We start from the raw sequence: 22,345 nt of genomic DNA on the forward strand, positions 1-22,345 counted from the left end.
AGCAACCTGGACAATGCAGAGTTAACTGGTTAGAGGAGTACTCTTGGTATCATCAAGCGGGAGAGAAAAGGAAATGAAAGTGTCTTTAAAATTGCCGACTGCCAAGTTTTAGCCCACAATTAGATTTCTAATGGCCATTCATCTTGTAATGGCTTATTTTTTGTCTAAAATGTTTTCAAGAGGAAACGATTGTCCCTGACTTTAGCTCGTTCCATAAAGGATATGGATAAAAAAAACTATAATCTTATGCGCATATGTATACAATAAAAAAAAAAGCATTATACACACCATCTTACCTAAAAACCAAAGAAGGTGTAATTAAAAATTCAGCTTGAAGTTGAGTTATCAAATGAATCTTTGTAGGTTTGTTAACTACTGACAAAATCAGTTTTCAAATGTAGTGTATGAAAGTTATTTTTTTTATATGTATACACATTTTCTTAAGGCTAATCAACATAATACCATGTTATCCATTTGACGTCTTGTCTGACTAGAGCATCGATACTGCAGTGACATAAAAGTTCCTTACATACCGTAATTTCCGGACTATAATCCGTCACTTGCTTCAGTGCGATGTGTGCTCAATAGTCTGAAAATTACTTTAATGATTTCGCGGCACCTCCTTTACGGCTATGTGTACTCTAAAAACGACAAATCCACATAAATATTTCCTTAGAAATAAATCTAAATATAATTCAAGCCACTGTTTGCCAATAAATATTTGTCCTCAACTAACATTTCAGATTCAGTGATATTTTCTGAAACTTCTCTGGACAAAAGTATTCACACAATTCGGATGAAAAATTATTTTAATTCTCAAGATGATAAAAATAATTTGTGAACTCTGTAAACCATTGCATAACTGTAGTGTAACAATTTAACAAGTGTTAACAAACTAGTAATACACTACAGTAAATGTGATACACAATCTTCAATGTAGAAAAAAAAAAACATCTAATATTCTAAAGACTTGGACCTGCTTTTGTGTTCACAACACAAAAAATATCAATATACAAACAGTATAATTTCTACAATTATGAGAATAGATTTTCCTACATACCCATACAGCTTGTCACAAAGACGGGACATATTATAATCTATAAATAATGACTAAACCCACTGACATGAGATGTGGTTTTCTTAAATTTAACACAGTCTTCATTAAATTTCCCATGTTACCCTGAAAAAAAGTAGATTTCTTTAAATGATTTCAATCTGACAAATAGAAACTTGAAAACTTGCATTTTTAAGGTTCTAATATATTTTATTGAATAGCAGTTCACAACTAAATGCTACATCATAATCAATTAACTGTGCTTCATAATACCTAGTCTATTAGTTGGATATCTAATTTAGAACAATACATTCATTAATTCTTGGCTTTGATATTAAAATAACATGTCATAAATTTCTAGAGTACATAAACCCAGCTGGTTCCACGTTTAGATTAATTTGACTTCCTACGAATAGTTTTGCTTAATTTGAACAGCTCCATACATCAAACTCATATAAATGTACAAGATTGCATAAATCTGGCTCCATTTTCATAAAGGTTAAGAAGAAAAATAAAATAAAATAAAAAAAGACACCACAAGTAACAACAATGCAACACAGATCAAACTATTCCAATGTAGAGCAGAGCATCATGATACATGTATTAATATTCATTTACAAGTCTTTCTATTTGGTGCTTCTCATTACAACAAAAATAAAGACATTTTGGTGTCAAATACCTCATTCAGAACAAATAATTCAGGAAAATTCAGTGGTTATGTATAGTTGGGGTTGTTGATCCTGTATGGCAAATACAGACAAAGATTGGCAGAGAAAATTATACATTTTTTTTATAACATCATCAAACTGCTGAGACAAGTCTCATTAGCTAAGCAATTTTCCTTTCAGTTCACATGGCCTACATGCTCAGGACCATAAGCAATCACATTGTGGTCCACAAAAATTATTGTAAGGCACTAAAATTTTGATTCTGATTAGTGATGCATGTCCTCTTAAGTCAATTAACAATATGTAATTATTAAAGGCACAGATTTGTTTGAAATTAATTGGTCCATTAAGAGATAAAATAAGGAGGGAGGGACGCAGACTCGTAAGCTGCACAAACCAAATGAGTACCCATTTATGTAATTTTTTTTTTCTTTTTTAAGAAACAGGCCAAGTGGATTTCTTGATAGACTTAAGACACCCACAGCAAATCAGTTAAACTTTTGTCTGTATCTGTCATCGATGCTTCACAATCATTGTCTGTCCTGGGAAAAAAAAAAAAAGTAAATTTGACCATCACTTCAACAAATAAACAAAAAATATATAGATTAACACAGAAAGCACCTTACAGTCATTGTAGGCCTGCTATAACAAAGTGCAAGCCCACTAATTCAATAACTATTTAGATAAAGCAAAGTCAAACGAGATTTTTTTTTTTTAACACAGTACTGTAGTGAAGTTTATATGGCCACTTCAGAAGCACAAAGATCATTTACCAAAACATTTTCTTCACTGCAGACAACAATTAAACTGACACTGAATTTGCGCTTAAAGTCAGCCAGCAGAGAAAAATCTGGCATCAAACAAACATTTCGTGAGGATTGGACTCATGCAGTTTTGAACATGTGTGCATAAACTTGTACGTAAATTTAGGTAGGAAACCAAAGGATTTCATCTATTAAGGTTCTAGGTGATGTATCTCTTTTATTCAACAAATTTAGACTTCTAGTAGAAGTTAAAACGATTAAGAGTAGTGGAGAGAGAGAGAGAGAGAGAGAGAGAGAGAAAAAAAGAAAATCAATGCAAGTCTTTGGTAAAACTGAAAAGTCCATTAGACGCCTAAGCAAAATGAGTTACTGACTCCAAGAGAATTTACATCCTACTGAATAAACATTAAAGCAAAAATCCATCCAAAAACAGAATTTCAGCTGCTCTTAAATGTTGGTCCTTCTTACAAATATCCTTTGTGCTTTCAACTACCATAAAAAAAACAGCTTATCTGGCCAAGGCTAGAGCATTATTTCAATTCTGTTCAAGGGTTGATTTTTCCCTCTACAGTGCACGCTATTTGGACAGCTACTAACACACCACTTTGGTTCATTTCGACATTTTCACACAAGACATCTTTAGCATCGTTGGCTCCACAGACAAAACAAAATAGACCAAAGGACTCTGTGAATTAGCTGCACTGTACACCCCTATCCAGTATACAGAAGATAACAAAGCCAACAAAAATATGATAGAATTTCATCAATTAATATAAAAAGAAAACACAATCTATAGTAGTACAAGTCAATGACATCATTTTAAGTGACTTACAAAAGTACTGAGAATGTTTTCTCGAATGGATTTACAAATGAAATCAATCAAAAAAAAAATTAAGATGCATAAGAGATTTTTTTTATAGGTAATAAAATCTGAGTGGAGGTACAACATTCAAACATCTAAATGTATAAGAAGAAACTACATTAATACCTTTTCCAATAGCAGCGAAGCTTGCAGAAGTAATTAAGCCTTACTTAACTTTATTATAAGTGAATACAAATAACCTGGCAGTGTGACACAGTGCAGACATGTTTAGTACTTTCTTTTGTAAGTGGTAGCTATATCGCATAACATGCAATACCAGAAGAGTTAAGCCTGCATTATATGCTGTAATATGGTCATAAAAATGCAATAAAGTTTATAATATTTTTCCTCTGAGTTGCTTAATTGTCATTTGTGAGAATGTAAACAATGCATTATCCCATATTCATAAGTAGCAAAAAGTGTACTTCGAGATACATGATTTTCTACTGTTTTAAAGCAAGAATAAAAAGTTTTTCTTTTTTCTTTTTACACAGTAGAAGGTCATTTCAGATAGAGAAACTCAAGCACAAGTCCTATGCAAAATCCACCTCATGCTCAAAATTTTTCATTTACTGCAGAAATCTTTCAGGAAAAATAAGTAACTAAACTGCTAAAAAAAAAAAAAAGCATTTTGCAAGTTTCTCTACAAATTTCATACGTCCTAAACTTGCATACTCCCAAATGTGAAAATCGTAATACCTAATTCCAAATAGTTAAGCTGCACCAAAAGAGCACCACAACCAAGGAATGAGCTGCTGGCTGGTTAAGTTGGAGGAGAGTATGAAGGTTTTATTATTTTTTATATATTTTTTTTTTAAGGGTGAAGTCAGGACACAGGCACTGACAGTTTAAGTTCGAAATGTTCTTTTTTTTAATCTGCAGAAATACTTACTGGAATTTGGCCTGAAATATTGGAATATACTCATACACATGTAGTCATAAACATGTCGATACTGTTGCAAAGTTAAACACGCAGAAACCTGTGCACAAACTTCGACTACTTGTGTTTTTTTTTTTTTTTTGACAATTCTATACATAACCTTTAAAACTAAGGCAAGGCACTTTAGAGTCAGAGGCCGATATGTTCTAGACAAAGTCAAGAGGCTAGATTCCTACAAAAAGAAAAAGAAAGAAAAAAAATCACCACTTCAGGCTTATACCAAATACATTACATGCTTCTCTAATGAATAGTTGTTTTTTTTTTATTTCTACATAACAAAATGTACTGATTGAAAAACAGCCTTTAACATGTGCCTTACTGATATTACAGCTGCTGGTTATGCCTACAATGCAGTTTTAATTTGCACTTAATTGATTAAAATTTTATAAATCTAACTACAGTAGAAACTATTTAAGTACTTTTCTATGAAATTTTAATATGCAGAACCATGCTGTGATTTAACAATATGAAACAAGAAATATTCAAATGTTTCACAGTACACACAGAAGCTTCAGACATTAGCTTATGTAAAAAAACAAACAAACAAAAAAACAACAAAAGTATAAATCTAAAACAAGACAATAGAATACCTACAAAACCGCTTGAAGCAAATTACTATATACCCATTAGTAAAGTCCCAGGTTAACAAAGTGCTCTTAATAGGAAATCAAACTTCTTTAGAAACTTGGTCAAAATAATGATGTTTGACTGGTTGCATATAAAAAATGGTTAAATAGTTATTGTTTTTCAAATTGATTTTATTTGCACATGAACAATTTTAATCTGTTGCACTCCTTATTCAAACAGTACTAATAAATGTGTTTCTTTTACTAGTGCAGAATACTCATAAAATAATTTTTTTAACTCGTTCAAATCAAATACATGTCACTGTTTGAGGATCATCTGTGTGTTTATAACGAGTTATTTCAATTTCAGGGCTTAAACTTCAGATGTTCCGCGAAATTTTAAATACAGGACTAATTAAGCAAAATGTTTTTTTTATTTACACGCATTTCTCTTAAAGACACATTTGCGTTTTGCCCATTTTATGTTAAAACCCCAAGTTACCATGTATGTTGAGGCTGCCATTTACTAGTTATTTGTTGAGCTAATTCTGATTATAACAATGCATCAAAGTAAATAAACACCGACATTAGCTTTATACTGGTTTCTAAAATATCCACTGAAAAACTACAGTTACAACCCCTTCAAATATATATCGAGGCAACTTCAAGTTCTTCCAGATTTCAGAATGCTGCCAGTAAACAGTAAAAACCAAATCCCATTAACACAAACCCACACAGATTTGAGCGAGAAGACCTCACCGTGTTTACTGGTTAAACTGGGTTAACCTCAGGTCAGGTTTGTGAATCACAACTGTACTTATGTTTTTTTTTAAAGAATCATCATAATTTGAACTTAGCCAAAATGTAAGCATGATGTCTGCATCTACAGAACAGATTTTTTTACTTAAGTGTCTGAGTTGTGATAGTAGACATGAGTCATGGGCGGGGAACTAATGTAACATGTACATAACGTGAGCAAAAACAAATGAATTCCATATATGTAACCTTAGTTATAATACTATCAGTTTTGTCAGTCAAACATCATTTTATTTGAATATATTTTAACCACTACAAGAAATTTGTTGTTTAGAAAATGCATTATCTATTAGTACTTTTCCAAAGGGCTAAGTCTTTAAATAGTACCTTGAGTTACTGTACATCACCACTTTAATATTTTTGTTCTACAATAAGGGCATTCTGTTTTACTAGGCGCACAGGTCTCACATAATACATAATGTTGGCAAGGTTGCAGAACAACGCAACGATCATGCTTTTGGCAAACTATACATTTCTTTGACTGAAGCTGAAATATTACCTGTTGGGGGAAGAAGAGAACTGGGATCAGCTGCAACCCAGGAAATTACAACTCATGTAGATTTGCAAAAGAAGCATGCTTGATGACAGACATTGACGTGTGGAACAGCTGGATGAGCCGTTTCAAAACTATGCAGTTGCTACAAATGAAATGTGTGAGGTCTAGGCTTTCTTACCCCATCTATAAGGTCTAGGTCATTACGTAGCTGACTCTGGATAGAGTGAAGCTTTGACAAGGGGAGCTGCTCCAGCTCTCCATAGCTACGGAGAAGAGGTGTTCCGGGGGTGCGACAAAGCATATCAAAGTTCCCCTTGAGCTCCTTCAGCTTGCGCTCCGTTTCTTCCCATTTCTGCTCTGCCAGCTGCCGCTCCGCCTCAGCGGTCTTCGCTTGTTCCTTTGCTTCAAGAGCATCCTTCTGACAAGCTTCACAAGCCTGGAACAAAGGCAGGTGTTTTGTTAGAAAAAAAACAAAAAAACAATAGGAACCTTTTATTAATAAAAGATCATTTAACACACTTACTTGTTTGACTTGATGCCAGGCCTCCTCCCATTGCTTGATCTTCCTCTTGGCTTCGTCCAGCTCTCTAAAAAGACGTGCCACATCCGCACTGCTGGTAGTGGAGGTTAGGGTGCTAAAAACTGGGGACGGACTTGGTGAGAAGCTGCCACTTACAAAGTCCCAAATATTGCTAGCTCCTCCATTTAAGCCTAAAAAAAAAAAGCATGGTTAAACATTATCATTTAAGAAAGTTTCTAACAAATGCTGAATATTCTCAAATCCACTTGAGACAAAGTATCTACTGCAACCAGCTTACCCAGAGAGTTCTGGGAAGAAGAGGTGGGTGTTCCCAGTAAGCCATGTTCTTGTTTGGCCAGCATGTTTGAAGGCTGATTTGGCTGGGAAACGGTCCCAGAAAGCAGAGACTGTGACAGCGACTGGGACAGGGAGCTTAGCGGGGAGGTGGAAAGTGATGATGAGGAGTTAAACGAGGACGAACGCGCCAGAGACCCTGGAATGTTGACAGGAGCAGATCCACCAAGCACCCTGTGACCTAAAGGAAACCGAAGGGTCAGAGAATTAGCAGCCGTTTGAGCCAACAGATTGCTTAAACAGACGCGCCTTACTTGTCAGTCCTAAACCGCCCTCTTGGTCCTCTAGTTCTTTTTCAAGAGAGGCAACATTGATATCACTAAACTTGAGGTCCAGCGCTGACCCTGAGGGGACACAAAATAAATCTGATTAAAAATGTAAAACAAAAGAAAAAGGTACATTTTCTCCTCGTTTTTACCTTTTACGCACACACTTACCAATGACAGACTCCACTGTGTTGCTTCCTGGATAGAATGGAGTAGCTTTTGCATTCATTGTTGATAAGGTGGTGGGTGAAGAGCTATCCGAGCCAATACTAGAGGCCAAGCTGGAAGTTATGCTGGAGGTAAAACTTGATGCCAAAGGGTTCCCCACAGAGAATACAGTGTTTTGTGTCTAAAAGTCGAACACAGGAAGCACAGCTTTTATTATCATGTTCTTAAAGTAAAACAAAACGTAGAAACCCATAGAGATACAAACCTGCTTGTCTTGGTCCATCAATCTGTGATCCATGTGTCCCTTGCTCTTAATCTACAGATGAACAAGTGACACAAAAGCAACAAACTTCAGCAATATAAGAGGTCATCCACATATCTAGTGTTCATAGAGACGAAAGATGATACAGAGAGAACAGGTTAAAGATATATTTTGCCTTACTTCTGACTTCTTTCAATTTGTACCACAAGATAAGATTACAAACATCATTTAAGCAAAATTTCAAATGTACAAATTCGTCAGCTGTCACAGTAAAAATATCACTATTTACAGCTTAAATAAAACTCAAAAATGCTCCATATTAAATTACAAAAAGCTTAATCGACACTTTTCTTCTGGTATTCTGAAACCCAGAATGACCAACAAGCTATAGTAGGAGAGATAAAATGGCTTAAAAAATGAAATTAAAATGACAGTGTGACAAAAAAAAAAGGCAAAATAAATTCCAGTTGTAAAAATATCCTAAATTGGTAGGGTATTATCCTTTTCCAGATCTGAACAGAGTGATTCTATGTACCTGATCCTCACGTTCAAAGCCGGGAGCTTTGGGATAGTTAGGCGTCAGGGGGGAGACACTGGATGTGGTGGACTCTGAACATAAACTAGCATTAGTTAGGGGTATTGGCCTGCTGATGGATCCCACTGGGGATAACAAACTGTCGCTTCCTGAGCTTGGTGTTACAGTGGAGTTACTAGAACATGAAACCTGAGAAAGAGAAGCGCACATGACTTCAACAAAATGATGAGCAAAAATAACAAATGAAATAAAAACAGCTTTTTCAGACAAACTACTCTGAAGTATGAAATGAAAATATGTAAAGATTGAGCAATGAAATGTGAAAATTAAAAAAAAAAAAAAAAAAAAAAAAAAAAAAGGCATGTATGATAAATATGAGATAAACAAAACTAAAGAACCTTAATTCCGCCTGGTAATTTTCCTACCACAGAACTGAAAACTGGAGGAAACATACATGTCCTACTTGTCCGTTGCTACAGGTTGCGTTGGTGCTGGGGTGAGCTCCACTGTTCCACTCAGAGATTGGACACTCAGAAAACTGCTGGGAGCCCAGCTGGGACTGTGAACTTGAATGTATTGCTGACAGCAACGAGTTCATGGTCTCTTCTGTAGAAGGGATTCCTGAAAAGAACCGAAGGACGTCATTAATCTAAACTGTCAGTAAAATAAACTTTCACTCTTTTCACACTTTGGTTGCAGCTTTTGTTTACAGTTGAAAAACACTAGAAGGTGTTGAGTGGAGAATTATTGTGGTTACAAATAGCAACACACATTTAAAGGGATACAAATTGTAACTAGAAAAAGCAGAGTGCAACATGTTTCACCTTTGACACATGCACGCAAATTTAGTTTTTGTGGACTACCCCCAAATGTAATCTTTAATGTCCTACTTGGAATCATGGTATAAAGTTATTCACAGAAATATATTATGAATAAACTACCTAAGCTCTTTAATTTGCCCAGAATTCAAATTTAGTTCTAACACAATGTTACTATCAGTAGAAGTCACGTTTATTCGTTTAGCTCTTTTCAGCAACAAGGCAATTTAAAGTGGTTTACATAATAAAAACATAACACAAATTTTTTTTATTGCAATGGCAAAATAAAGATAAGTAGTGAAAAGTTGCAATTCACACTAGAATTAATCCAAGTTGCAGTATTTATCAGTCAAGGCTGCTCTAAATAACTCAGTGTTTCAGCAGTTTGTTCCAGATTAGAGGAGCATAAAAACTAAATCCTGGATAGATGCACAGTTCTCCTGTAGATCCAAAGCCCTGAGTGTAAATGTTTTTTTTGTGAGTGGACATTTTTTCCAAACAGCCAAACTTGTGTTTGATGTATGTACGAGAAACATAGTCCCGTAGCCTACTTTCAGCCAGCTGACCGCCAGTGTGCAACAGTTGGAGAAGGAGTAGTACTGAGTTTAGACACTATGACAAAATTCTGGTCATTCATTGAATCTCACCAAAGGAGATTTAAACCATCAAAATGGTATAAGGAAAACTTGGATGCTCTTTAAATTTAAGGGCAGTAACTGGCCCATGCCTAGTGTCTGGTTTTACAGATTATAAGGTTTGCTAATCCCATTCTAAAATAATAATAATGGTAATTTTAACTTCCTAACGTTATACTTACTTTCTACATGTGCAAATGCACAAAATGGTCCTCTAGGACAATATCCTGTTTGCCGTTTATCGTTGCATTTGGTGGATTTGTAGATCTGGAACAAAGGGGAAAAATAAAAACAATCAAATATTAACAATGCAAAACAAATCCAAACTTGATTAGACAACCTCAATTATGCGTCACAATAAAAACTTGGTTTAAGAACCATTTCTGGCAGAATCTAAACTTACAAACTCTTTAGATCTTAAATGTTAGTTTAATGAACTAAATAATTTTCTTTTCACTGATTAAAACAACAACATCTCACTCACCTCTGGGTGAAACTGCTGTTCAGTACGAGAGTGACAATACTGGCAACTGTCTGCACTGTCACACTTTGATGGCTCACCCCATTCATCACCATGTTTCACGTTAGGGCAAGGAGTTGACCTGCATGACCAGAATCACAAACGTTTCAATGCCATTATGGACACACCATAATCTTTTCATCGCTAATAAACAGCTGCTCACCTGTACTTAAACTTCCGTGGATTTCGCCTCCGATCCCTACTATTGTGGTAATGGGGACACGCATAGCCCTGTCTGCATAGTCTTGGTGGCTTAGTACACTGATCTGTTTTATAATTGGCTAAAACAAAGTTGGTATCTGCAAAAGGAGAAAAATAAGGTTCAGTCAAGTTTGATCATTTACAACTACAGTGGGCTTTTATTGTAGCCCTTCTCCGTGTAAGTGTGTGATACTCACCTTTCCATCGGGGATCTTCAGTCAGAGTTTTCTCAATCATAGCCTGGCTGGCCAGTACACCAGGCTGCAGGTCAGGGATGCCTTCCCCAGATCCCAACTGGCCATTCTGCAGGGCCTCTTGTGCTTGTATCTCTCTGTGAACAAAAAAAAAAATAATAATAATTTCACTCTTATAACTTAAAAACAAAATACTACAAATATTCCATATGCTGTGAAAAAAACTGTTGAGAAATCTTTTTTTTCCCCTTCAATTATTATTTGCTTTAACATTTTAATGTTATTCCTTTCCCTCTCAGTTAAAGGTCTGTAAAATGGGTTTTCTTGTTGCACTATGCACATGAGAAAAGGTCATCACTTGCTTTACACGTCACCTGATATCATAGACCGGAGGTCGGAGATCATGTGGTCCGTGAGCAAAAGCACAGTGGAGGCCATTCTTCACACAATGCCCTCGAGCGTCCGTCTCATGGATACAAGTGCCAGTCTTGTAATATCGTAGATGGTACTTGCGCTCTGTGTCACCAGTGGTGCGGTGTAAATATGGGCAGCTAAGGAAGCAAGCGCACAGAAAATGCTGATATTTAATCAACTAGCTGAAATGAAAACATTTTCATAAGAACAACTTGACTTCAAGTGCAAAGAAAAAAATGTTTGTCTGAAACTTTAGGAAAACATAATTTGTCAAGATAATTAAGTAGAAAGACCAAAACCATTCATTTGTGCACAGGGACTTCATATCTTCATAAATGGAAGAAACTATTCTAGTTGCAGATTTTTATTTTTTTCCACAGATCATGCTTTAAAGCTTAAGGAAATGTGCGACCAGCAAGCCTATTGAATAAACCAATTTTTTTCTTTCTTGAGCTAGAGTTGCTATAGCAACACACAAGGTCATACAAAAATAGCTTTTAATACAGAGCAGGAACTGTAAGGATTGCAGTGTACTGTATACGTTTCATTAATCTAGAAAACTGATAAACATTCAGTTAATTGCTCGGGTGCTCTTAATTAGCTGTCATAGATCAAAGCTGCACTAATTGGTGAGGCACTATCAGCCCTTTTAAAATTTCCTCTACATAGTCATTTTAGCAGGGAATTCTGAAACAATTTCTCTTAAAATAAGAATTTAGCAAATACTTTCCTCTGTTTTAGCAAACAGCAAAATGTGTTTACAAGGAAATGAATGAAGATAAATACACATCTTACTGCAAACGGTATTGTGGGAAAGTAGCACTTTTGAAAATGTGATGTTTTGAGAAAAATTTCATAAGCTTTGCCAGAAAAAAACATAATAAAGGCTCCAATAAACGTTAGAAAATGTCAAGCTGGTCAAATAAAAAGCAAATCAGAAATAGAAATTAATCATGCAACATAAATCTTATCTGCTGTGAAATGTTGTTGAATGTAGAAAAGATATATATATTTTATAAAAATATTAACTGTATTTTGCTTTAGAGTAATTCAACATCACTTCACTTCCCTCTCCTAAAAACAGCCACATCTGCTTTGAGGGAGAAGACAGACATCACGGTTTGAATGAGACTCAACGCAACTGGTGGGCAGCTCAGTGCGATAAAAGTGCAAAATAATCAAACTAGTTTGTTTTAGTTGTTAAAATATCATGCCAGATTAAAAAAAAAAATAGTTGAGCTAAACTATTATAATGACTAATTTGAAAAATTATAGAAGTAGAGAAAAATGTTCAAGAAAAGGGAGGTTCAATGAAGGCAGTCTGAAATGACATATTATTTATTGTTTAACTTGTCCACCATGTCACCTGAAACTTACAAAACAGTTTTGTAGCAGCGTATGTATTGCTCTATTGTGCCTTTTTTGCATTCATTCCCATAGTAAAGGTCTGCTTTCTCTCTTTTGGGAGGAAAGCAGACCTTTACTATGGTCATTTTACAAGGGCTATGTACCTGGATCTGGATGAAGCAGACCTTCCTGACTGACGTCTGACAAAAACAGCTTGATGTAGTTAAAGAATTTTTCACTTTTAAACAAATTAATCATCTTTCAGATCACATTTTCAAATACCTATACAACAAAAATTAACAGTGGGCACAAAACACAGGTTTTTACTTGCAGTTTTGCACTGGGGTTTTGACAGTTTTTCCTATTACTTAAAGTGAATAGAAAACCCTTTTTGTCATTGTAAATAACATACACAATAAACTATTTGGAAGACAGAGAATATTCTGTTATTTTTTTTCCATTCCTATTTGCAATATAACACAAGCTTATTGCTAAAATTTTGTTCAGACCAAAAACATTAAAATGACCATCATTAACGTATCAATGCATTTTTCTAAAAAATGTTTATTAAATATCATTTGCCAAATTTTCCATTACAAAATGTTAAACAGTTTCTGAAATTGAGTATTTTAATGACTTCACCATGAGATTTTACAGATTTCAATATTTATAAATGTAGGGACATTCATAACCCCAGAATTTCATCTTTTAACAAGTCGCATGCATGACATAACATTATGCAGTTTTAATAACACTCTTTCAAAAAGATCGTTTTAATATCAACCTGTATTGGTAACTTGCAAAAGTTCACTCTTTGAAGCTTTAAACAGAATCTATGGCCACTAAAGCAAAATAAACAGCCGACTTACAAATAAAACTTATTTAGGACGTGGTCAAAAGGACTCCTATTACCACATATGAAACGGACACTCCCACCTCTGTGCAACTTGGTGTTTATTGGAATGGAGACTTACTCATCTCCATCTGGGCAGATGCCTGTGGTCTCATCGTATTTCGTGCAGTACACGTCGGGACTGTAGTTAAAAGTCCCGTCTCTTCTCCTGATGGGTCGCCTTCGTCGCTGGTTTAGGAAATGCCAGTGAAAGCAAGTAAAGGGTCTGTGCTGCGTACACTTGTGCTGGAGGAACAACGGGCACTGCTCCGTCCTGAACTCCTTCAAGTATCTGCGACAGCGAGAGGAACAAACCAAAGTAGTCTCGTTAGCCGAGCTTAAGAACGGCTTTCCAGCCACCACCGAGTGGACGAAAGCAAAAGGGAAAAACACAGTGATGCGTCGTGTTTGGTTGGTCGTGCTGTAGCTTACTACTACGGAGTATTTTGGGTCGCTAACGTTGGCTTCGTTATTCTGAGCGCTAGCTACGCATTGTTTTTCACGTACCACTTGTTCACAACATCTGAGCGTACGTCTATAACTGTGCGTAGAAAGAAGGAACTTAAAATAAGGCCGAGCTATTTACAAGCAGAATGGTTAGCGAGTTCTTGGCTAATCATTTAGCAAGCCGAGAAGTCTGAATAACGCTTAATACATAATTCAAAACTTGATTCAAAAAGGTTAATCATCCAACAACGGGCTATTCGGCAGCAAAGCAAATTAATACGTCCGTCTTCCCTGTCTTGGCGCTGGTGTTGTTAGCAGTCGTTGTTTGCCATGTAACGTAAGGCAGTCACAAAGCCAGGAAAAGCACCATGTTTTTAACGCACATACGAGAGTTGAGGAATGCCAGACGTGCAAACGCGTAAAGGTGCATGCGCAGCTGGCATTTTTTACAACAATTATTTTCCCTAATACTTCGCAGCAGCGTTACTCACGTATAGTGGGTAGGTTTCTCGGTTTGAGGAGACGCATTGGCCGCCGTTTTCGAAACCGACGGCATTTTCAGTCAAAACAATGAAGTGCGCATGCGCTCGGATCTGTTGCTCGTCTGCAGGCACGTCCGCCTGCACGACAACACTGCAAACGACCACACGGACGTAAGGAAGCGCAGAAAAACATTAGAAAGCTACGTCTTATTGCTACCGAATAGAGTGAAGTTTTTTTTTTCTTTGAGTGGACATATTTAGAAAGCGTATTTATTTATAGATCAATAAATAAATAGAGGTTACAAATTGGTTAAAGTTGCCTAAGTTGTTTAAATCACATGACCTGATTCATGTGTGAGTTGTTACTTTTCAGTTTATCACGTGACATTTTCCTTTTGGACTCAAAAGTATTTTACAGCCTCATTTGAAAACAATAATTAATATAAAGTTATTTGTGAATGCCTTCATGGTGTTATGGTGCATATTAAATATAGCGGGCGCTCTTGTTTGTCAGCTAAAGGATGAAAGACAGCAAAGATAAAACCAAATCCTGCCAGGACGGCTGAACTTTATTTCTGGTTCATCTGACTTGATGACAGACTGCCAAGGCCAGTGAATACTAAACTTAAATTAAATTAAAAGGTGCCTCAATAAACCGCACATTTATGCAACCAGATTATTGCAGATTTCTATATTTTGTGATTTTTCTTTGTCAAATGTTTATTTTTTTTAATTGGCACTTGCAGAATATGTATGTCACAGCATATGTGGAAAATGTCATTTTTTTGTATCATGAAAACCTGGTATTTTACCATAAGTGTATAAAAAAACTATGATTAAGTCTGATAATTGGTCTTCTTCCACTTCAAAAACATCCATGTCTTTCTTTGAGTAAACAATTTTGTTTTTGCATTTCTTTAACCTGCTATTTACTGAAAAAATCCATCTGAAGCTTCAGATTATTTACCTCCTCTAAACATCCAATTTCTGTTTTCCTTCTGAATCTGGAAGGCCAATCTGTTCAACACTTATTCTTCTGAGTGGTTTAAATATACAAATGCAATTATGTGTCGGATCTATTATTCAGTTGTTGAAGTCCACCGGGTTCACATTCTTGTAATCATGCATAAGCCCTGGCTTACCCTGTCGTAATTGCTTTGACAAACCCCACCCAAGCTCAGTTTACCGTTTGACAATGTCCAGCACCTTTTCACACTCCACACAAATATTTAAAGGTGAACCTTCATACATAAAACAATGTTAAGGCGTATAATTGAAGCAGCTCTATAGAGAATATTCTATTATCTTAAAAATACTTAAAAGACACAGTCTGCTTTAAGCCCTGAGAGACTAAAACACAAACTAAGAGCTTTGGCTCATTTTGCTTTGCTACAGCATCATGCAGAAGGAAAAATGTCTCACACTCTGTTTTTTCTTCCTGTGACGTCAGCCGCCACAAACCCTTAACCTTGCTCAGTAGTCTCAGCTGTTCATAGAGTCCACATTCAAGCTCTTCTCACAGCCTGTCAGATGAGCGTGTTTTCATGTGTGCAGATCTGTGTGTATGGCAAAGGTGATGGTTTGCTTCTCCTCAAACTCTGAACACGTGACCACCGAGGGTCCTGTTCATATCAATAACCTTGACAGCCTGCTTTGCATTATTAGTTGAATGACTTCCTGTAGCCAGACCCCCAGTAGTGTAGCTTATGAATTATTGCACACCCTTTAAACGTGATTACATTCCAGCTACACCAATCCATCCTTAAAAATGTACATAAATTAAAACAGAAAATTTTACAACCTAATTAAGGCAGTAAAACTGTTGTGTGTTAGAAAGATTTATGCAATTATAAAAAAAAATCATCCTTAGTAAGATGCACTGCAGTGAGTTTTGTCATTTTCAATCACTGAAAGAATCCTAAACATGACGTTCCCAGGACACTTACAGCTGGAATAACAGTTTGTGGGTTGGTCTACTGTTTTTTTCCCAGTCAGAGAAAAAAATAGAAACGATAAAGTGTTTTTCTATCCTTACTGCATGACACACTAACTACTTTTAAATTGTAGAAATCAGAAAAAAGAACTAAAAATAATCTACTAACCTTAACAGATACAAATATTGTTTTTTTTTTTTTTGATTTTGCATCAGCTTCAACCTCTGAGTTGGTTGGTGTGCAAATTTAAATGTTTGCTGCCAGTAAGCAAATTTTTCTGCAGACAACATTTGATTATTTTCAATAAACGATAGGAGGATTGGAGCAATACAGAACTGCACAACTAACCCAAAGATTTTATGTCTTTCCAAGCTGTTTTATTGTTTTGGTACGAAGAAAAAAAAAGTAGATTCAGATCATAAATAGACATAACATGGAACTATGCAAATAAATTATGAAACAGTGCTAATGAAAAACTTAATGAATGCCGATTCGTGTTTTTAAAATGCATTATTATTTTGCTAAGCAGCTATGTTTGAACACTGACAAATATGTTTTTTTCAGTCTTTATTTCTCCATGCCAAACAACACCTGCCTCTTCTCACCACCCTCAACCTAACAAGATCTGACAAAACAGATCAACAGCCAGCTTTTATTCACTTGCAATAATATTATAATTTTTTACAATATGTTCAAACATTGTTTTTAATTTAAGATCACAGAACAAGAAAACAATATGGTCAAAATTTATTAAGTGCATCAAGGGTTACGTCATCTCAAAACTTGACAGTGATTAAAATTTTCTATAAATAGTAATAAAACAAAGGTGATAACCCACACAGCATACGAAACATTGTGTTTTTAAGGTGTTTAGGCCGATATTTCTGGAAAAGTGGGAACAGATCAGGGATGTGAATGTTTATTTAGAATCGTCTAGGCAAAGTTTGACTATATGACGATATTCTGTTCAACAAAACAGAATTAGAATATTGTGTAAAACAGACGCATAGACAATACAGATTTTTCTGCGTTTGTAAGGCCGCATACTCATGTGGATGGTACACATGTGTAAGCTTCTTGCTAAAGGCCATTTTTACTTTATATACTGGAAGGGACATGTGGTTTTGGTAATTGAAATGACCCTTCCAGCTCCAGTAGCTCACATAGATAACGTGATTAGATTCAGTGTGATGGAACATTTCCTCAATGAGATGGCCTTTGCTAGGAAGGAGCCTCTGATTTCCTACAGGTGATGATAAGAGAAATGTTCAGGGAGGTTTGTATGTTGGATAGCAACAAACAACGCCTTATTTTTACTTATCCGGTGCAAAAGCTTTCCTCTTTGTTGTTAGAATCAGTTCCCTTTGTCTTTGCCACAGCAAATGCTTGAAAGGAAAACATCTTTAAGTCAAAAAGAAACACTTCAACACACTCATAACTTATCTTCTTAAGAATACACACATAAACTTGTCTTTTTATCCCTACTTGAGAGGGGGGGTTTTTTGTTCATAAAGCGAGCAAATTATCTAAGGCACAACCGGATGAAGCTGAGTAACTCTAAAAGAGAATAACTATCTGACTTGAATGTGAAAAACTTTATGGAGTAAGTTTTGAAAAACAACTTTTCTAGTTATTTCAGTCACACCTCTGAAACTTTGTCCCTGACAGAGAGGTGTAAATCAAGGCTGTGGTGGCAAAAGCGATTCACTACTGACCAGCTGGCCTTCTGCTTGACAAAGAGACGCAACTTGTCCCTGAAGGTTTCTCCGAGAAAGCTGTAGATAATGGGGTTGAGGCAGCTGTTGGAGAATGCCGCCAGGTTAACAATGTGACCTGTGAGCGGGTAGTCGTGCCACAGGGTGGTAGCAGTCCTCTTCGATGGGTTGGCTGTGCCCTGCAGCAGCTGGATGCTAATGAAGACGTTCTCTGGTAGCCAGCAGATGAAGAACACCAGGACCACCACCACGATCATCCACAGGGCTTTCTGCCGCCGGGGCCACAACCCGCGGTGCTTCTGGGCTCTCATGAGGATTCGAACAATTAGGGAGTAGCATAGACCGATAATGGAGAAGGGGACCAAAAAGCCAATGGTCACCTCCAGCCACTGGATCTCAAAGACATTGGCGAAGCAAAAATGCACCTCACCCCTGTGTTGGGTTTGTACTATGGTGAAAGGTAGGAGGGTGGCAAAGATGGAGGCCATCCAGATGAGACCACAGCTCAACTTGGCGTGCTGCATAGTTCTCAATGGGCAGCTGCTCATGGAGCTGGCCAAGGCGATGTATCTGTCAAAGCTCATCCAAGTTAGGAAGAAGATACTGCTGTACATGTTGATCTGGAGGAAGAGGGACATGAAGGTGCAGAGGACGGCGTAGTCGTAGTACTTTTCATTGAGGTTAAAAACCTCAATGAGGGAATCTGCCACCAGGATGAGGTCAGCCACAGCCAAATTCACAAAGTAGAGATCAGGAATGGTCATCTTCTCTCTGTGGGTCAGGTTTACCACCAAAATCAGGATGTTCCCAATAAATCCAATTGGAAAGAGAAGGATAGTGTACAGGCAGGATAAGAAGAGGCCAATCATGTAAAACTGGTATTTTTCATAGTTTTCACTTGTCGTGCTGTTTCTGAATGAAGTGTTCAGTTCCTCCGTAATGTTAGTATATATCCAAATCAAAGCAGATGACCTCCCTTCCATACTGATTTTGGTCAGCCTGTTTTAAATCAAAAGCCACGTGTAAGTCACATCCAGCAGCTACATCATGACACCATACCAGTTCCCAGTTTTCTCTCTTTGAAGGGAAAGTCATCTATGCTGTGTTGACATGCTGACAGAAGTCAAGCTAGTAAAACATTTATGGGATATTTGACCCCATATTGACATCAAGTTTCATCTGCCAGTAAGTTTATGATGAAAAACAGAAGGACTTCCATGTCTTGAAATCAACTTTGACCTTTGCCTCGGACGAGGCGCATCGTTCCAGTTGTTGAACGTGGGATCGGGAGACTAAGAAGGGGTTTTTTTTCTCCTCTTTTGAGTCATCTGATTGGAGTGCTGCTTTGTTCCGTGGATCTTTATTCAGTGAGAAAAGCCTTCAGATGCTTCTGCTGTAATGCCTAAGCTGTGGAAACAATACCGGGGAAGTAATTAGAGAACAAAACATTTGAAAATCAGCAATCACGAACCCATATTATTCAACACTTTTTAAAAAATTAACGTTATTCGCAATCAGCTTGATGGCGGCTTTTATAAGGTAGAAAAAAAGATAATGGCAGACTCTATAAGCACATTAACATTCATGGTTTGGACTTAAACAGATGCATTGAAATCCTGCTTTAAAATCCAGACAGTTCAAGCCCCCTCCAACCTGTGTGTGCAACTTGATGACTATGCGTTTGTAAAATTAATGAAAAAAAGCATATTTACTTTTAATAATCCGTGTTTTTGAGCTCGGCATTCATCACATGCGCGCACATACACACATACACACACACACACACAGTCTAAATCAAATTTGTTTTTTATTGAAAAACATACTGGATCATCTTTAGACCCAAAATCGCAGACTCTTCCCATAATACCATCTTGTGTTTGGTAAACATGACCTTTGATATTTACAGTCTTCTGGGATTTATTTATTCCTCACAGAAGTAATTTAAAACCAGAACAATAAATAAAAGTATGAATGGGTTGGAAGTAGTAGGAAATAGAATATTTATTCAGTCATTTTTTTTTTTTATTCCTCTTGGCAATCTTTGAAATATTTAATGAATAAAAGTCACACTTTATGTTAGTTAAATATGTTGGACAAATACAAAGAACACAGACTTCAAGTATGTCATAAGAACTTTTATATTAGTAGAATTACTTTTATTTCTCTTTCTAGCGCAAATGCTCTCATAGCACTTTGTAAGGGTAGTTTTCTTTGTAATTTCAGTTTGTTTCCCACCAAAGAAAAGCCATTACGTAAATGTTCTCAGAGGAACTGCAATTAGGAGCTCCAGACATTTATTAAAGAAAATGACAGCTAGCCGATAAGATAACTTAAAACTTAAGCGACCAGTTCTCTCAAGACAAGAAACAAACTCCATCTATCTTCATTTCCTGCGTATCTACAGAAGGTATAAAGATGAGACTATTATTAACCACACTTACTTTATATTTGGGATGTATTGCTTCCCCATGCTTGTCCAGTGAAGAGTCAAAGTGAAGCCAAAGATTTGGAAATCCCACTTCCAGGCTTCTCTTCTGCACCACCTACAGTTTGGCCCAGCCCTGCCTGGGGATGAGAGGAGGGCGGGGAGAGGCAGGGAGGCAGGAGATGATCTGACTCCCATGTTTTGCCATCATGCTTCATCTGCCTGCCTTCATCTGTTTGTAGTTTTAGTGCCTCATCACAGCGGTTGAACAGGGAACAGCTCAAATCTTCAAAACTCAGCATGCTGATAATAACACAAAACAAAGTCCGATCAAGATGTAGGTGCTATGGAGAGTTTGCCTTGTGAGGGTTGTGTTGCTGTGGTAACCACTTACATTTTTTGCTGTATTTGTTCACCTGGATTGCCCAGCTTTTAGTGTTAAAGGCCATGCAAACACGTGCCTCGTGCCGTTGTTTTTTTTTTTTTTTTTTTTTTGCAGCCATATGCTAGCATGATAAATCAAAAGTTGACACGATGTACATCATTATGCTGTGATGGAAAAGCCACATTTAATGTTTAATTGAATATGATGTTGGGTGCAGCAGTCACGTTTAGATTGAGGGACAGACTGTAAGCTTTCACTCTCAATCAGTGTAAAATAGAGCAGGCTCTTTGCTCCTGGCCAGGCTAACACTAACACATCATAATTCTAACTACGTTATGTGTCCAGACTGAGACCGTTGAGACCAGTTGTTGTGGAGTCGGAAGGTGTGGTGTTTTTTTCAACAACTGGGAGGGATTAGTGAGGACGGGTACATTGACTGCAGACAAACAATAACCATCTGCTTTAACCAAGGTATTTTTAGCAATGTTGAGCAGAAGTACAGAGCATGAAGGAAGTATTTGGAGAGGGTCGCCTTGTCTACAGTCTGTGCTACAGTTTTACTTCTGAATTAATTTTCATTCAAATTTCTACACAAAATGTCAGATAAAGAACAAATGAAGAAAAATTCTTTTTTTTTTTTTTTTTTTTTTTTTTACAAATTTGTTGAAAAAAGTAAGTACTCACTCACAGCCGTGGTCATGTCATGGAAAATTTAGATCAGACGCATCCTGTTTCCACCGATCGATCATCCTCAACAAGTGTATTAGAGTTCACCTCTGCTGAGTTCGTTATTAGGACAGGAACTATAGATGCTTGTCTATATAATGTCTCATAGTTAAAACTACATGTCAGAGCAGAAACCACGTAGTGAAGTCAAAGGAACAGGACTGTGTCAGGGCATGAATTTGAGGAAGCACACAAAAATGTTTTGGCAGCATTAAGCATCCTGAAAAACACCGTGGTCTCCATTGTTTGTAAATGAAAGAGGTTTGGAACCACAAGGACCCTCCCTAGATCTCACTCCCCAACCAAACTGCGTAATCAGAGAAGAAGTGCCTTGATCAGAGAGGTGGCCGAGTAGACGGAGCTCCAGTAGTACTTAGTGGAGACGGGAGAACTAGTCTGAAGGTAACCTGATTGGTGGCTAAAGCACTCCACCAATCAGGTCTTCGTGGTACAGTGGACAGATTCTGCTGGAATTTTACCAGAAAGTCTATTGTCATTTATCATGTTTTTTTGGGGGAAAGGGGCCTGCTCATCAACTGACTGACAACATCCGTACTTTGAAGCATGGTGATGGCAGCATCATGCTATGGGGAAATTCATTTGTGCAGCAGAAATTAGGTGAGTAGTCCTAGTAAGTGACACAGTATCAGTCAGACAGAGAGAGATTGTTCAAAAATGACCCAAAGCACACTGCAAAGATAATAAATACATGGCTTCAGGACCAACCTGTCAGTATCCTTGAATGACCCAGATGGACAGAAATCCAAGTGAACATTTTGAGGCAGATCTAAAATAGCTGTCTACCTAAACTGTCCTTGCAATCTGAAAGGACTTGAGTGAGTCTGCAGAGAATGGTGGAATGATTGTAATAATTGCAGAAACGCACCAATGACCATAAGATCTAAAGCTGTCAGTAAGTTTAAATACATAGAGAGGTTG

The 22,345-nt window shown here is 36.8% G+C and overlaps 2 protein-coding genes across 4 annotated transcripts; both read right to left on the reverse strand.

Moving 5' to 3' along the window:
- Positions 1-791: 791 nt before the first annotated feature.
- Positions 792-14,374, reverse strand: unkl (unk like zinc finger). 3 transcript variants are annotated; one of them, XM_015013676.2, is made up of 16 exons: positions 14,231-14,374; positions 13,375-13,584; positions 11,014-11,190; positions 10,643-10,776; positions 10,408-10,543; positions 10,209-10,326; positions 9,907-9,991; positions 8,726-8,892; positions 8,272-8,460; positions 7,740-7,790; positions 7,478-7,655; positions 7,295-7,384; positions 6,985-7,221; positions 6,690-6,877; positions 6,345-6,602; positions 792-6,169 (listed from the first exon to the last, which is right to left on the reverse strand). In XM_015013676.2, the coding sequence occupies exons 1-16, from the start codon at positions 14,293-14,295 to the stop codon at positions 6,014-6,016; spliced, it is 2,439 nt and encodes an 812-aa protein (XP_014869162.1). In that variant the 5' UTR covers positions 14,296-14,374; the 3' UTR covers positions 792-6,013. The 3 variants fall into 3 exon arrangements, with proteins under 3 accessions (XP_014869162.1, XP_014869163.1, XP_014869164.1); XM_015013677.2 differs by having other exon boundaries at positions 792-2,264; positions 14,231-14,370; XM_015013678.2 differs by lacking the exon at positions 8,272-8,460.
- A 1,966-nt stretch (positions 14,375-16,340) lies between these two features.
- gper1 (G protein-coupled estrogen receptor 1) lies at positions 16,341-19,271 on the reverse strand. Its single transcript, XM_015013666.2, has one exon. The coding sequence runs from the start codon at positions 18,851-18,853 to the stop codon at positions 17,795-17,797; it is 1,059 nt and encodes a 352-aa protein (XP_014869152.2). The 5' UTR covers positions 18,854-19,271; the 3' UTR covers positions 16,341-17,794.
- Positions 19,272-22,345: the final 3,074 nt, after the last annotated feature.

Source organism: Poecilia mexicana, unplaced genomic scaffold (genome assembly GCF_051168715.1).
Source record: "Poecilia mexicana isolate PSO_F unplaced genomic scaffold, ASM5116871v1 scaffold_8, whole genome shotgun sequence".
Taxonomy (NCBI): Eukaryota; Metazoa; Chordata; class Actinopteri; order Cyprinodontiformes; family Poeciliidae; genus Poecilia; species Poecilia mexicana.

Coding starts and splice junctions, on each gene's coding strand:
- unkl (XM_015013676.2), bottom strand. CDS start 14,295: ATGCCGTCGGTTTCGAAAACGGCGGCCAATGCGTCTCCTCAAACCGAG. Junction 6,603..6,689: donor CCTGGCATCAAGTCAAACAA/GTAAGTGTGTTA, acceptor CCTTTGTTCCAG/GCTTGTGAAGCTTGTCAGAA. Junction 6,170..6,344: donor ACCTAGACCTTATAGATGGG/GTAAGAAAGCCT, acceptor TTCCCCCAACAG/GTAATATTTCAGCTTCAGTC.
- gper1 (XM_015013666.2), bottom strand. CDS start 18,853: ATGGAAGGGAGGTCATCTGCTTTGATTTGGATATATACTAACATTACG.